Here is a 17,363-nt window from a genome sequence, read left to right as displayed (position 1 = left end):
GATGTTGCAGTCAGAAATGAATAGGGTTAGGGAGTTGCAGAAAAAAAGTGAAAGTTAATAGCGGACGAGGGAGGAGGGCGGTTGAGGAGGGGGATCTGTAAAATAAGGTGCTGGATTAGATTTCAAAGGTGCTGGATCTGGATCTGGATCCGGATGCGGCGTGTTCCAGCACAAAATAAACTCTGGTTATACTAAATAAACTTCTTCTTCTTCTTCTAAGACAATTTTAAAAACGCATCTCATAGACACATCATAGACTTCCATTATTAAAAAATGCCGTTGACTTTACATTAGACATACTAATAACATACCAATTCATACTAACAATATACTAATCCTTAGAAACATACTAAAGACATAACAATCTATACTAGAAACATATCAATCCATACTGGAAACAAACCAATCTATACTGGAAACAAACCAATCTATACTGGAAACATACCAATCCATACTGGAAACAAACCAATCTATACTGGAAACATACCAATCCATACTGGAAACACACTAACAAATATACTAATCATACTAGTAACATGCTAATTATTATTGCATTGTTATTGTATTTATGTGTTGTTTTACCATTATTATTTTCTGTATGTGTGCAGTTTTATTTATGGAGTTTATATTATTTATCTGTATTTACTGGATTTAGCAACATCTTATTACAGTAAGTGTCGCTTTTGGGGAGGGGAAGGAAAGGGGGTGTTAAAAGGATGTGTAAACTGGTGGGACTGTTAAATTATTGAAGAAAGTAAAAAAAAAGAGTCATAAAAAGCCTTTTTAAAAATGCTTTTTTAAAGCTTTTTAAACTTTACCACCTAGTTTAGGACTTTTTTTTTGTATCTTTTGGTATTCTTTATCTAAAGAGCACTCATGCAATAATTACCACTTAAGCACTTTTTGTTTGATTCTAGCCTCATTTAAATCTTTTGTTTTATTTATTTATTTTTAGATAATAAAAGTTAATACAGAACCAAGTGTGTTAATGCAAAACATTCCCAGTGAATTGGCCGTTCAAATCCCAAGAAACCTTCTGGACATTCCCTCCACTGTAAACACGGTCGTCATACAACAGTTTAACAATAAAAAGTGGAAACCTGAACAGGTACTATTATTTACAGAAATAATTAGTAGCTTTTTCCATGCATGTTAATTGCCTTTGCTAATTGTTTTTTATGATACTTTACAGGCAGTTCTGTTCTTTGATTCTGTTGCAAATGCTTTCGATCAAGCTGATGAGTGAGTATTGTTGAAAACGTTTATGTTCAAATGAAGAATGTGCAGATATATTGGATATATTTACTGGCTGTTAGCTATCGGCATATCAGTAATAACTTTCTCCCCGGAGTCTCCCGTAATTCAGATCCATCCCCTGTATTGTTCTGTCTCCCGGAAAACTCCCGGAATTCCACCCCCATACTTACAGCAACAGCATTGGTTTTATTTAAGTTTATTATATAAATGTCTTTTATTTTATATTTATTATATGAAAATAAAATACAATGTCAGGAAAAGTTACTGTAAAAATCAACTTTAACAATTGTCATTTTACCATATTTGTTATCTTAACTCATGCCTCTCTTAAAATGTTGGAAAGATGAATGTTAAATAAATGAATCTGATACATGTACAGAAAAAAATAATTTAATCAATAAAAAAATAGCTAGTAATGTGTTCACCTTATACTTCGCGTATGAGTGGGTGCAGCCTTTTAAATCTTTTTGGCTAGAGACTTCCAGTCTCATTCACTTCCATTAATTCTTAGATGTTAAAAAACAGCTCATAATACTGCTTGACATACTGACATTTTCTTTTAATATTATTCTACTTTGTCTATATAATCATGCAAACACTTGTTTGAAGAGTTGGTAGTTTGACCGTTTTCTGCTGTTTATTATAGTAATTTGTCCATAGGCAGCTGAATTGGAACTTCTAAAACAAGCACACTTCCGCATTAAAGAAAAAGGTCAACAGCAGCCCCAACCCTTTTCCTGAAGGCACACCAACAATACATATTTTCAACCTCTTCCTATCCAAACACACCTGAATTAACTCATCAGAACATTAGAGGAGACTCCAAACCAGAAATTCTTTGGGAGACATCCAAAATATGTGTTGTTGATGTGCCTTCAGGAACAGGGTTGGGAAACAATGCTGTATAGTACTGTATGTAATTAACCAAGATTAATATCAGAGATCCAGCCTAAGGTTTTTTTGTTAAAATCAGCGATTTCTGTAAAAAACTTTTGTGATTTTTTTTTCCCGAAAAAGTTAGAATTTTTTTTCCTGCAGCTTGTCAGTGCCAGTTTTGCAAGGATTTACATGTTCCCGAGTGCAGACCTTCACCAAAACTAAAATCCGAGGTCTGATCAAAGCCTGCCGCCGGAGGGCAAACAGACAAACAGTGATACTTAGTGAGACTCAGGTGAGAGCTGACAAACACGACAGAAAATAAAGTCAAATACTGTAAAGCTTGGTTTAAAGCGCAATAAAAATAACCCAATATGCTACGCTTCTAATTGTTTTTCCAGCTGACTTGCATGTACAACCTGATCAGAAGGGACTCACCTCTGGATTTTTTCAACTATCATCCAAATATGTTGTTGTACTACAAGTAAGCGCTAACCATTATTTAACCATGACCAGATTCAGTTTTTCTGCCATCTAATGTTAAAAGATTTACTAGTGAAAGTTGAAATACTTCTGTCCTCCTCCTCAGTTATGACACCATCAACAAAACCGTCTGCAGAGACTATTTTACTGCAGTCGGAGCAGCAGATCTCTCAATCTTTTCAAGCACACTGAGAGGAAGAAGGGACATCTTGTGGAGTAATGCTGTAGATTGCTTGGTAAGCATCAATCTGTTATAGAGATCATTAAAGCCTCAGACACACCAAACAAATATCGTTGGAATCACTTTCAAAAAGTAAATTTTTCAGCTAATAATCCACTAAAATATAAAAGGCTTGTGCAATTTAAAGCTACATTGTGGACACTGTGTTATGTAAAGCCCTCTTTTTAAAGATATTGAAAAAACAAGAAATGATTCAAATTATTTAAAGATAAACTAGCAAACTGAAATGTAAAAACAATGGCACATTAGCATGTCCTGTTTCAGCGTCTTTGTGTTGCCTCCTTTGAAACTGCCATAGGAAAATAATTTATGTTGTTTTTACACCACTACACTGACTGCGTTTGCTGAATTCACTGTTTGATTTGCTTGATTACAAGAGCTGGATTCACTGGACAGATGCACCAGAAACGCACACACTGAGGACAAATTCTGGTTACAAAGGGGAATTGTAAAAGGAAAAGCACAATCTAAAGACAAACAGGTTGCTGTTGTTCCCCGATGTAGACACAAATGTAGTTGTTATATTTAAAATGATAGTTATCATCCTTAGTGTGAACAGGTCTTAAAGCTCATTGTGACTATAATGTAAAAAATACAAAATGATTACATAAATTATAAGTTAAATGATTTCTTCAATCATTGAGTGTAGCAGCATCAGCATTTTTTAAGGTTAAGGAATATTTAAATGCATTAAAATGAAGAATAAACTTTAAAAACAAACATAAAATGTAGTGATATTTATTATAAACATTTATAATAATTTGATAACCTATTCAAAACTTGTTTTTAAGCCAAATCAAAGGTTTACTTTAAAAATAATTAATTAAATAAATAAATAAATAAATAAATAAATAAATAAATAAATAAATAAATAAATATTAATAATACTTACTCTTACTCTCAGGGCCAATTTTGTTTTATATTAAAGTTGATATTTTAGCCACACCATGTTGGTGTTTTGTAACATTAAAATTTTACAAAGTGGGTCATTAGCCCAATGCCCAACCTTCAACCTGGAGGACCAGGACATACAGACATACGTTTCGGACAATTTAGCTTACCCAATTCACCTTTAGCGCATGTATTTAGCACAATAATACATTTTATTAAAACTTTTTCTTAAACTCAAAGCACTACAATGTGTACAAGCAAAATAAGAATGCAACCAAAGCCAAATTTACAAACATACAGTCAAACCGCAATAATCAATAAAAAACTATCTTTTTTTTAATTGCATAATAAAAAAGACTGATAAATCACAAATTAAATGATTTATAAAAAGCATTTTTATATTAAAATGATGAGTCTTAAGCAATTTCTTAAAACAATCTAAGTAAACAGTATTCCTAATTAACGCAGGCAAAACATTCCTCAATTTAGGTACATTGTAAGAAAAGGCCCTCGCTCCCACTGCTTTTAATTAGCCTTTTTTTTTAGTTAATGATGTTAATAATTGCATCGTGTGCAACACTTTTTAGATGATAAAAATGTGTAACTTGCATCACTGACTATATGGTATTAGAGCAGAAATGAGCCTGGTTTCTCTCTAGGTTTTTTCCTTCATTTTTGTCAATTGGTAAAGTTTGTTCCTCACCGCTGTCGCCACTGGCTTGCTTTATTGGGACTTGTGGAGCTGCGCATCGATGGGATCTGCCCTTCAGTGTTTGTACTTTCAGCTGTGAACATTAAACCACACTGAACTGAACTAAACTGAACTTCAACTCTGAAAACTACACTGACACGGTTTCAAATTACTAGAACTTCTATGCACTATAGAAATATACATGAATTGAATTGAAATAGCTATCCACACCAGAGGATGGCAGTAGTATTATTTTTTAAATAGAAAATATCAAAAATTGCTAACTTCCTTGAATAGGACAATTATTTTGAATAAGGAATTACTTGCAACTGCTTAAAAAGTTGCTCTTTGTATATGTGTTGTGTGAATGAAATCTGGAAGTACTACATTCACTATGTTGACAGTGTGAACTGCCAACCGTCAGACAAATATCGCATTACTGCCACTCTCCTGTGGCCTCATGGGCAGGAAAGTGTCCATTAGATGCACACTTCAGGAAGGAATGAGTCTTATTGTACATAAGTATTCTGACATTTTTGGACAGATATTTCTGATATAAAGGGGAAGAATGCGACCCTGAACGCAGGTTGGTGTGTCAAGGCTTTTAGATAATAAGTAACTAAATATACTTTTTTTTCCAATTAAGGCCATTAACGGAACAAGCATCCAGAAACAGGATCTGACAGTGCTGGGCAATTTGGTGTGTGTTGTGAGCAGTGACTACATTACAAACTCAGATCCAGAAATCCTGGAGAACTTGAAGAACTGCAACGAACTCTCGGTTTCCCAAATAGCAGCCATGGAAGCTGTCATCATGAAGGGAACTACTAAATATGGGCAAGTTATCTTGATATTGCAGACTTTTGAGTTGACTTAGTATTCAGAAAATCTTAGTTTCAGTCCTTTAGTTATTATTGTTTAGTAATAAAAATGTATCATTTGTAATTTTTTTTAGACCAACAAGCAAGTGGAATCAGAAAACACTTAACGATTTGGGAATTTTGCCATTGCACTTCTCACAAAACTTTTGGGGATCATTCCAGCAGGTAAATACATGTGAACATTTAATTTGTTTGTTTATGTGTTTGTTTTGAGCATGTTTTGTGATTGAAATATACTTCAAAATATACTTTAAATCTTCAAGTTTAATTTCTTGTCACTTGTTATTTCATAATAATTATTTAGGACTGCTAATGCTCAGACATTTTGGCTCTGTTTAACATTTTTAAACCTATATTTTAGAATCAATATGCTCCTCGTCCATACTATCATTTTACTGTTTTATAAAAAAATAATCTCCCTCTACCACACTATACAGTCTAAAATAGAGGATTTGTGACCATTTTCATTTCTAAATGCGTATTTTGAAGTATTGCATGAGATGGAAACAACAAATTTTTATTAAAAAATCTTTTAATCCACAAAAAAGTTTACTTGAGGTGGTTTTGGACTGAATTATGCTTGTTTACTGTTGGTTGCTAGATTACCAATTCTAAAGTCACCCACTCTAACAATGTGATTTAAATGCACCTAATTCACGTTTGTTTGTTTGTTTTGTACACTTTGAAATGTTTTGCTCCAGATTATGATGAAAACCCAGCTCTCTTAAACTATATATTTTTTTTAACAGACTGATACGAGCACCTTCTTGAAAAGCTTCCTGAAATTTCTGCGTGGGCAAAACACACCAAAATTACTCATGAAAAGACTGTTTAAAGCAATCATCATACCAGTAAAAAGAGCCAAGAGAGCAGGTATGCCATGTTGTTTTTTCATTTTCATACTTTTACAGCAATATCACACTCCAATTCATAATGTTGCACAAAATTAAAGGGATAATTTACCCAAAAATAAAAATTGATATACAGTTTCTATGCTAATTTGCAGTTAAGTGGAAAAAATAAAATTAATTCAAATGCAAATCTAACAAATAGATTTGTTCAATGCTTTGTTAAATTTTCCCTACCAGCAAATCGTCTCCTTAGAATTATCAGGTTCTATCTGACATTTTTGTCAAAATTGAGTTTTAGCTAATTAAATGACAACTTATTTAGATATGGCATATTTTTTATAAGTTGTTTACATTTTAAGACTTTTTAATAATAAAAAAAAAATGTTACACACATACTGTGTGCTATATGGAATGCAAAAACTTTGAAGCTAAATATTTCAAAATCTCAAACGCAGATAAAACCTTATAGTTCCAAGGTGACGAAATATTAATCAGACACCAAATATAAAAGCAGACTCTAACCCTCTATATTGTTGTCACCAATGACTAAATCTCCAAAGGCCTGATGAAAACATCGGTGAATTGTAGCTCTGACATGGACATGAGGCTTATAATTTACTGAAAAACAGCTGTGGGTGAGGTATATTGATCACAAGTGCTCAGTTTGTGATCATATCTCTGTTTTGTTCGGTTAATATGTAATCCAAATATTAGTAGTGTGAAACAGATGGAAATATGATTGAATTGTGATGCTTTTACGGCCCCTCACACAGCTTGATCCACACTGGAAAAAATCCCATCACCTTGTCCAAAGTTTTAGGATTTCGGGTAACAGATTTGTACAGTCCATATGTACAACGCTCTGGCTTGTTTACCTCACACAAAAGCTTGACAGATCTCCTGCATATAGCTACGGTTGCTAAGCCATGATTGGTGTGTGGTGGTTTCGGGTGTGGCTTAACAGGGGTCACCAACCCTGTTCCTGGAGATCTAAGTTTCGACATATTTCAGTTGCAACCCTGACCAAACACAGCTGTTTGTAATTATCAAGGGCTGCTTCAGCTCCTATTAATTGGTTCAAGTGTGTTTAATCAGGGTTGCGGCTGAATTCTGCAGGAAGATACCTCTCTAGTTGACCCCTGCAATAGCAGATATTTTAAAGAATGCTGGTTGATGGTACACTTTGGAAATGTGCATTACGTCAAGGTGTACTATCAACCAGCATTCTTCAAAATATATCCTATCGTGTTCAACAGAAGAAATAAACGCAAATACGTTTTGAACAAGCTAAAGGGTGAGTAAATCATAACAGCGATTTTATTGTAGGATGAACTTTCCATTTTTAGATTACAAAAGTAAAATTTCTTAAGTAATTATCAAGCTTACTTTTCTATTTTGTTCAAAAGTTCTGAAAATATTATGTAACAAAGTAACAAATAGCAGAAAATGTGATACAAACCAGTGTTTGTGAGTAGTATAGTAAAATAAAATGACATAAACTAAAAGCTGTTTTTGTAAAGCTAAAATAACTGGATTTCAAATCACCCAACAAGTATTGCAAATGTTTACTCTTAGGTTAAAATAAGGTGGAAATTAATATAAAACCAAAGGTTTCTTAAAATAATCACCTCGCCTTGTGTTTTTAAGCGGGTGACTGTACGGCAGGCAACATCACTAGTGTGACTATCAGCAATGACGCCTTCCCCTTTGGCTACGACGAGACTCAGTTCGGCAACTGTCTAAGTGCTGATGTGGTGAGGGATAATCTCGGCAGTCTGTGTGAAAAAATCGACGATAGCGGCTTTCAGAGAATCATTTTGGATAGACTTAAACAGGTAAAACTGACCGTTATAAGATCTGACCGAATCTCCCAACATAAACAGGACTTGTTTTGATGCAGAAGTACTTCTCTTGTCTGTCAGATTTATCCGAACGGCCTTTCAGATGATCAGGTCCAGGTGCTGAAGACCGTGTCCAGGAACGCGTCGCTGGATGAAGTGAGTAAATGGAACATCACTAAAGTCGACACACTGGCTGCGCTCATGAACACAAACGATGGCGATTGGTCTTCTGAACAGGTGTGGATTTTTATCGTACTTATTTTTACAGATTTTATGTATTTAGTTTTGGGCTAATGTTTTCATTTGTCTTTTAGAGCAAGCAGATCATTAGCCAATACCTAAGCGCTGGCAATAATCTGACAGCCACTGAGCTCAATCTGATTAAAGGACCAAATCTCTGCTCGATGGATACCAGCACAATATCAACAATACTGCCTGAAAGTATACGGTAAAGACTTAAAGCTGACATTGTACTTTGTATGCTTTTATTACAGGTGTTGTGTGACATATTGATCAAAAGATTACATTTTTTTAAGAGATTAATTCATGCTCGCTCCGATTTGACCTAAAATCTAAATCTTGATTATTTGAATATTTTAACTGGATTATGAATAATGAACAAGTATTTTATTTATTTATTTAAATCTTTTTGCCTTCATAGTTCACTAAAGTTTTATATGCCATCTAAATGTAGTGCAAAGTAAGGTTTAAGAAGGAGTGCATTGTCCTACTTGACCAGAGATCAGATGTGGTTGCAAAGTGGCCGCAGAAATGGAAATCAGCCACAGTGTTTAACAGAGCAGGGTCATGTGTAGGCCCACACGGAATCTGAGCGCGCAGAATTCCGCAGATTTTCCGCAGATTTCCACAGATTTTTAGCCCATTATTAATTCTGTTTATTTACTTGAGTAAATGTGTGTAAATCTATATTTATTCAGTTTTTAAATTAATTACATTAATAATAATGACTAATGAGAAAATGATGTTCTGATTTATGTACAATGCAGTTTGTACAGAAGTATTTTCTGTCTTTTAGCAGATATATTATATAAGAGACTTGTTTTGTTTACAAAATAAAGTGAATCTAATTAGGTTAGTATTTTAAACATTAAATAAAAGTTTAAAAGATATCATTTTTTTATTTCACAAACAAGGTTTTAGTTATGATACTCTCAAAACAATTCTGCACATATTCACAGATTTTTACCAAAATTCTAAGCATAAATAGCAAAAAACGTCCGCAGATTCCGTCTGGCCCTAGCAATGTGACATGTAGGGAAATTAATTTAAAAAATCCTGGAAAAATTTGTTTAGTTTAAATTTTATTGTCCGTTCTGCTTGGCACAGAAAGAAAATTGGTCTTTAACACTGGATTTAGGACAACAACTGCATTCATACAACCATGCAACAATCACACAATAGAAACACTTATCAAGACAACAACATAAGTTCAGTTTAAATTTAAAAAATAAAAATAAATAAAAATGAAATTAGCCCCATGCATATTACTGCACATCATTCTTGACAACCATCCCATTTACTTCAAACAGTGATCTAATTTAAAACAACCACTGCAATTGGGATAAATTACTTTTATAAGCATTCCTTCAGGCTTTAGGAGTTCTACACCTGCGTCCTGATGGTAACATCTCAAAACCTGAATGAAGGGGATGTGTATTATCTTTAAAAATTGCAATTGCTTTTTTTAAAAAGGCAGTTGAATAGAATCTGCAGCTAATGTTTTTTGTGACCAGTTATCTTATTTGCCTGAATTTGTGATCATTTCTTCTTCTGTTTAAGTGTTGTGTATACCAAACCATAAAACAATATTATATGTGAGAACACTCTCTTTTAATGATCTATATGCCATGTTTAAAGTCTGTGTACTAACATTAAAGCTTCTCAACTTGTGGAGGAGACTGAGGCGCTGACTTGTCTTCTTATAACCAGTGTTTACATTATTAAAATTGAGTTAATTGTCAATAATTGTGCATAAATACTTAACATTTGAGACCTGCCGTATTATTTGTCCATTTATGATGGCTGGTTTATAAAATCTAGTATCTACTGCTCTTGTTTTAATTCCCAGACTCTTTTTTTTTTTTTTCCCTCACAATATTAAGATCTAATGAACTTTTACCAAATCGATCTGTGATACTGTTATTATGTTTAAATAATAAGGAGCTATTCATTTCTTCCTGACAGGAAAGTAATGCCAGATCATCAGCATATTATATACGACTATAGGTTAGATCAATTAAAGGTTTTGAATGTCGATTTAAATAACTTTTCAATTAATCACCCAGACCTACTAGCTCCAAGGGTTGCTTTTATTTGATTAACATAACTGTAATTAAATAAAAATGGTAATATGTGATCCTTGAAGCCACAAACTAGTGTTGTGTTCCACCAGTGCATGTTTGGCAAAAGTCACAAATTCATTGTGAATAAAACTATCAACTTTTTTATGACAAAAATCATTTAAAAATTTAGTAAAGATCATGTTATGTGAAGACTTTATTTGTAAATTACTACTTAAATTTTTTTAATTACTAGAGTAAATTTAACAAAAACAATCTATTTTATTAGAAATTAAATAACAACTTTAATTAGCTTAAATTGATTTACATTTTATTAAATAACAAGCTAATTTTCTAAGTATTTAGATCTCTAAAATATTGTCATATACTAACAAAGAATACATTAATGGACAGCTTATTTATTCAGATTTCACATGATGTATAAATGATGTATAAATCATTTTAGCAGTTTTAGACAAATTATATTTATGACTTGTTTTGTGGTAACATATTGTGTAAAATTAATACAATTTTCGGCTGGGTCAGTTGGCATTCTGCGTGGAGTTTGCATGTTTTCCCCATGTTCATGTGAATTACCTGTGGATTCCGCTTTGAGATTGTGTTGGTTAACCCTTTCCTGTGTGCGATCACCCTAGTTTGATTCACCTTGGCTGGTCCCTGAAGCATACAATCACACCGGTGTGATTAGAACATCAGAGCGAATGTCATCAATTGCTCAAATTCAAAACTGACGGCTTGCACTGAGGGCTAGAAAGAGGAGTGCGCTGTTTGTCATAAATCACAATTAATCAGTGTTTTCAAACAAATAAAGTTTATTTTAGCTGAAAACTAAAATTCAGAAAGCATTCAGATACTCACAACTACTAGCAAAACGCAATACATTGAAGGCTTGTAAAGTACACACTGTGATGTCTATTGAAATAATAATTATTTTTTAAATATAACTGGACAATTAACTTTTGGCGTCACGGTAACACAGTGGGTAGCACAATCGCCTCATTGCAAGAAGGCTGCTATTTCGAGCCCCGACTGTGTCAGTTGGCATTTCTATCTGGAGTCTGCATTTTCTTTCCGTGTTCGCCTAGGTTTCCTCCGGTTGCTCCAGTTTCTCTCACAGTCCAAAGACTTGCGCCATAGGTGAATTGAATAAACTAAATTGTCCGTGTGTTGGTGTGCGAATGCAAGAGTGTATGGGTGTTTACCAGTGCTGGGTTGCAGCTGGACGGGCATCCGCTGCGTAAAACATATGCTGGATATGTTGGCGGTTCATTCCGCTGTGGCAACCCATTATGAATAAAGGGACTAAGCCGAAAAGAAAAGAAATGAATTTAATATGATAATTAAACATTACTATTCAATTGTCAATTGTTTTCATGAAGAATTCTTCATGAAGAATTTCTTTTTGCATCTGGAGGCTTCTTCTGTTATTTTTTTATTAAACATTTTTAAAATAATTAATAATTGATTTATTATTTAAAGTTTTTAATAGAAATGTTTTGTAACAAATTTCTTACCTTCACTTTGGATCATGAATGCATGCTTAACTAATAAATAACACGCACAAACACACAAATACACACATGCATTCATGCATACATACATGCATACATTTACTCACTCAGATATTGATTTATTTCCACGTTTTATTTATTTGCTGCATTTCTCTCTTTAATACCAGGGGCAGCGATGCTTTGAATGTGTCAAAATGCTCCTCTGCCAATAAGCAGGCGCTCTTCACCATAGCTAGCAAGGCATTCCCCATGACAAAAGCCGTTGACACACGTGCCGCCCTGTCATCTTTCCAGCTCATTGAACCCTTTCTTGGTAAGGCAGTTCTGCTGCACAAGTTCATATAAACTTCTGATAGATGTCTGTTATCCCCTGACTTCAGAAAAACAGTTGTACTTGTGTTTTGCAGGAGGTGCAGATCTAAATTACGTAAGAACTCTGTCATCATATAACATCAGCATGAGCCTGTCCACTTTCACAAATCTGGACCCAAACGTCATCAATGTAAGAAAAACCATTACACATTTTGTTTTGCTACTTCTTACACTGTTTTCATTTTGAAAATGTTAATTTTTAATGTCATTTAATATCCACTTGTTATGTCTTACAGAGCCTCACTGTGTCAGATGTAGTGGGTCTTCTTGGTAGCAATTTGCAGGATCTGAAAACATATGAAAACCAAACGGCAGTGCGGAACTGGATCTCGCTGCAGTTACAGTCAGAGCTGAATAATCTTAACATCAGTCTGACCGGAGGAAAAGCGACTGCTGACACGACCACTGCTGCTCCGACTACAGCAAGTAGCACCACTTTGAATGCTGCAGCTGCTACAACTTTCTCTAGCGCTGCTACGATTGTCACTAGCACTAACATTACTATTGCTTCTGCCACTGCCAACACTACTTCAGCCGCTACAGGTGAGATGCTGTGCACACCCTCACGTACACAATCATACATTTTTATTGTTAAATGAATTTGTTGGGCATCACAGTGGCCAATCACCTCACAGCAAGAAGGTCGATGGTTTGAGCCACGGCTAGATCATTTGGCATTTCTGTGTGGAGTTTACTTGTTCTCCCCATGTTCGCGTGGGTTTCCTCTGGGTGCTCCGGTTTCCCCCAAATACATGAACTATAGGTGAATTAAATAAGCTAAATTGGCCGTAGTGTATGTGTGTGAATGACTGTCTATAGATGTTTTCCAGTGGTAGGTTGCAGCTGGAGGGACCTACGCTGCTAAATTCAGCCAAATTGGTAGAGGACATCGTACAGCAGTGTTTTTTTGTTTGTTTGTTTTGTTTTTTTTGGATGCTCTTTGTTTGGTCAGCATTGTTGAAAATGTGTGTTTTTTTATTGAAGGCTATTTTTCATCACAGTGCAGATTACATTCATATCGATACAGAAATATTTTAAATTATACAAATGTATTTAACATTCTGTAATGTAATGATGAAGTGTACATTGGAAAACTTCCTCTGTGGTTAACTTGTCAATGCTGCATGTACCACAAAAACCTTAAATTTCATATACTAGTTTTGTTTACCTTCATTTAGAAATGTAGAATTGTAAAATCCTAATTTTGTAAAAAAATAAAAAAATAAAGTTTCTTGTGATATTGAAAATGGTATCGAATACAGTCATATTTCAAGATATCGTATTGAAGTTAGAAACTCCAGTATCGTGACAACAACACTCTAGTGTAGACTGTGAAAATGAAGGCTTTTAGAAATTATGACTCATTTTTAGTCATGTGACCAATTCAGCTAAATTGGTGGAAGACATTGTACAGCAGTTGTATTTAGTGCTGCATGATATTGGAAAAATCTGACATTGCGATTTTTTTTTTTTCTGCGATAGTCGATAAGATATATTACGACATGAATATAATTTCACCAGATGCTTTGAATAGCTCCCATTGGAAAGATTTCAGTAATTTAGATCGACAGGGATGATAAAGCCTCTATACAGTCTTTTCTATACAGTACATCTGCATAAATTATAGTAAATTACAAGCATAAATAAATATGACAGAGCAAAAATAAACCGTGCTTAATGGTTTTCTGGGGAGTCTAACAGTATTCAGGTACAGAAATTGAACAACAAATGTAAAACAACATGCGCATCATTGTATAAATAATTAAAATAGTAATAATTTAATAATATCTTTATCTTTTAATCTTTAATAAATAATCTAATCCTGCGATGTGACTATTGCGGATACACACATTGAGATATCAATGCTCAAACGATATATAGGGTATATGCCGAAGCATGCTAATAGGACTTTTAATTTGCCAGTAACCTGGGTTAATTGTTTCTTGTGAATTGTATGCAAAATCGGCATGTTTAAGGTCTGATTTATTTCAAATTCAGCGATCTTCACTGGCTGAGTGATAGTCGATATAAAGGAACTCTCAGAATGTACAAGAAGCACTGCATTAAGTTACATTTTCCCTCCATGTCTTTATAATATGAGCATTTATTTAACCCCAGTATATTCAATGGAGCTTCTGCGCTAGTCTGCCGATTCTGACGGGAGAGTACGAGTAAAAGGCCTTTTTTTCTCGTTTTACGCTTGAACAACTAAATTAATGCCAAAGTCTTTTTAACTGATTGGATTTCAATTATATTACAACATCGATGCTGTAAATAAGGAACCGTATAAAATAGAAAAAAAAACTCACAATAACAGGTCACCGGAAGTTTATCAGTTTGGGAAACACACTAGCTCGGCATATACCTCATTGCTCAGCCCTAGTTGTTTTGGACACTCTTTGGACATGCAGCATTGTTGAAAATTTATGTTTTGTTTTTTTAATGAATGGCATTTTTACATCACAGTGTAGATTACTGTTGACAAAAATATTGATGTTTCAATACATAACGATTTAGAAATATTTAAAATGATATAATGAAGTGTAAAGAAATGAAGTGTAAAGAAAAACTTCCTATCGCGACAGCCTTAATTCTCCTATAGCCTGCTAGTTTTGTTTACCTTAATTTAGAAATTGAGAATTGTAAACATTTTTCAAGGTATCATATTGAAATGAGAAATTCCAGTATTGTGACAAGTGACAACACCCCTTTAATGTAGACTGTGAAAATGGAGGCTTTCAGAAATGATGATATCTTTTTAGTCATGTGACCAGTTCAGCTAAAATGGTGGACGACATTGTACAGCAGTTGTTTTGGATGCTCACCGTTCGGACAGCATTTTCAAAAATGTATGTTTTTTTTTTATAAATGCCGTTTTTACATTGCCGTGTAGATTACTGTTGTGAAAAATATTGATATCTAGATACATATCAATACCGGATTATTTCAAATGATACGATCTTATTTAACATTCTGTAATAATTAGAACACTATAAAAATCTATCAAAGTGCTTCATAGAGTAAAGCTATTGACTTCCATATAGCCTTACAAAATCTACCAAGAGCAGTGCAAAAAAATTATATAATAAATAAAAATAATTTGGCTTGGTTATTAATACACTGCTCTCCGTAAACCTCACATATAATGAAAAGTAAGGCCCCCTGGTGGCCGAATGCAGAACAGCTCATAAACCATGTCCACATGAATGGATTAGGGGAGATGAGCTAATGTAGATCCTAAATATAGTTCATGTAAATTTAGGCAGTTCTTATCACACTGATATATGTTCAAGCTGTTTGTTTATCATTTAGTTAGTAAATTCTCCAAATGGGAAATGGCTTTATTATTGTGTGCTTGTGATTGGTATTGGATAAGTGATTGGATTTAGGAGTTTGGGTGATTTTTTTTTTTTTTTTTAGCCATGCCCCCCAGGGCTCAGTGGATTAAAACGTGCCTTTTTTGGAGTGTTAAATAATGCGGCAAACACTAGTAATCTGCTTACTGCATAGCTTAGTAGTTCACATTTCATTGAAATATTTTTCTCCCGCATTAAAAACTCCTTCAAATGCATAAGATCAGTCTTATATCAGTGTGATAAGAACTGCCTAAAACTACATGAACTATATTTAGGAACTATATATGAACTAGGAGCTCATTCATTCATTTTCTTTTCAGCTTAGTCTCTAATTAATTGGAGGTCGCCACAGCGGAATGAACCGCCAACTTATCCAGCATGTGTTTTGCCCTTCCAGCTGCAACCCATCACTGGGAAACAGCCATACACACTCATTCACACACATACACTACCAACAATTTAGCTTACCCAATTCAACTATACCACGACTTTGCACTGTGGGGGAAACCGGAGCACCCGGAGGAAAACCCACACAAACGCAAAGAGAACATACAAACTCTAACTGACCCAGCCGAGGCTCGAACCAGAGTAGTAGTAATTTTTGCACTGTTGCAAGCTGCTAGTTTGAAAAAGCCGAAGTCTATTAAGAATCATGAATAAACTCTTTGTTAATCTTTTCTTCTTCTTCTTCTTCTAGGAGTTGGATACAGCATGCCATTCAGCATATTTGTACTCGTTCTTACCATCTTCAAAGTGGAGATTATTTAGCCCTGACCTCAAATCTGCCACACTGTGATTTAACCACGAGGATTAATCTGGAAGTTTCCTGTTAATGATGATATATAGTATACAATTAAGGGCAAAATAATTAGCTGACATTATTAGCAAAGATAAAATAAACCAGTTAATAGAAATGAGTTGTTAAAACTATTATGTTTAGAAATGTGTTGAAATAATTTCTCAGTTAAACATAAATTGGGGATTATATGAGAGAATTAAAATTTAATAGGAAGGCTAATACTTCTGACTTCCGCTGTATATGATTATAATCACATTTATTTTAAATTTATCTTATTGAATCAAGTGATTTTAAGTATATTAACATCAGTCCTATATGGCATTGTGATTGAGGTATGGAAACAGAAGAGGTGCAGTAATATCCAAAGCAGAGGGCACTGTATGTAGCATCTAGATTTAAATATTTATTTAATTCCCTGCTTTTAAAGCTTCTATATTTAAGTGTTTCTAACATTGAGAATAGTCATAAATGCTATTGCTTCTGCTGTATTTAAAAATATGACAATTGGAAGTGTGACTTGTACCTGTTTTATGATCAAAAAACAATGTCATGTTAACAAAAAGAAACAAATAAAAGGCACTCTGATGAACAAATTAAGGTATGTTTTACAAGTCTCAACTGAAGATTCTAAAGAACCAACTAACTTTATTATAACTTTATTATTTATATCTGAAAAGGTTATAATTTGGTGTAATAGTTGTGTACGGTAGAGGTAATGTAAAGTAATTAATGTGTATTTATAGCGCATTTATTGTGTATGGTCATACACCCAAAGCGCTTCACAATCATGAGAGGGAGTCTCTCCACACCACCACCTGTGTGCAGCATCCACTTGGATGATACAACAGCACCAGTGCGCTCACCACACACCAGCTAGGGAGCGGAGAGAGAGCGATAGAGCTGATTCGGTGGATAGGGATGACTGGCAAGCCATAATCAATAAGGGCAATGGAGGGAACTTGGCCAGGACACCGGGGTTACACCCCTAGAAG

The 17,363-nt window shown here is 34.2% G+C and overlaps 1 protein-coding gene across 1 annotated transcript in view; it reads left to right on the top strand.

Moving 5' to 3' along the window:
• Nucleotides 1-16,964, top strand: part of mslna (mesothelin a) — a 52,672-nt gene extending 35,708 nt beyond the window's left edge. Inside the window, exons 52-66 of the mRNA XM_087245055.1 lie at nt 956-1,108; nt 1,193-1,242; nt 2,296-2,428; nt 2,535-2,617; nt 2,723-2,852; nt 5,086-5,276; nt 5,395-5,485; nt 6,070-6,193; nt 7,819-8,006; nt 8,094-8,249; nt 8,327-8,460; nt 12,012-12,157; nt 12,252-12,346; nt 12,453-12,759; nt 16,270-16,964. Of these exons, the coding sequence (XP_087101181.1) occupies nt 956-1,108; nt 1,193-1,242; nt 2,296-2,428; nt 2,535-2,617; nt 2,723-2,852; nt 5,086-5,276; nt 5,395-5,485; nt 6,070-6,193; nt 7,819-8,006; nt 8,094-8,249; nt 8,327-8,460; nt 12,012-12,157; nt 12,252-12,346; nt 12,453-12,759; nt 16,270-16,340 (2,052 nt within the window). The 3' untranslated portion in view covers nt 16,341-16,964. The remainder of the gene's footprint in view (nt 1-955; nt 1,109-1,192; nt 1,243-2,295; nt 2,429-2,534; nt 2,618-2,722; nt 2,853-5,085; nt 5,277-5,394; nt 5,486-6,069; nt 6,194-7,818; nt 8,007-8,093; nt 8,250-8,326; nt 8,461-12,011; nt 12,158-12,251; nt 12,347-12,452; nt 12,760-16,269) is intronic.
• Nucleotides 16,965-17,363: the final 399 nt, after the last annotated feature.

This window comes from Danio rerio, chromosome 3 (genome assembly GCF_052040795.2).
Source record: "Danio rerio strain M-AB ecotype USA chromosome 3, GRCz13ab, whole genome shotgun sequence".
In the NCBI taxonomy this organism is placed as follows: domain Eukaryota; kingdom Metazoa; phylum Chordata; class Actinopteri; order Cypriniformes; family Danionidae; genus Danio; species Danio rerio.
Note: the sequence above shows the minus strand (reverse complement) of the source record. Positions and strands in the feature narration are given on the sequence as shown.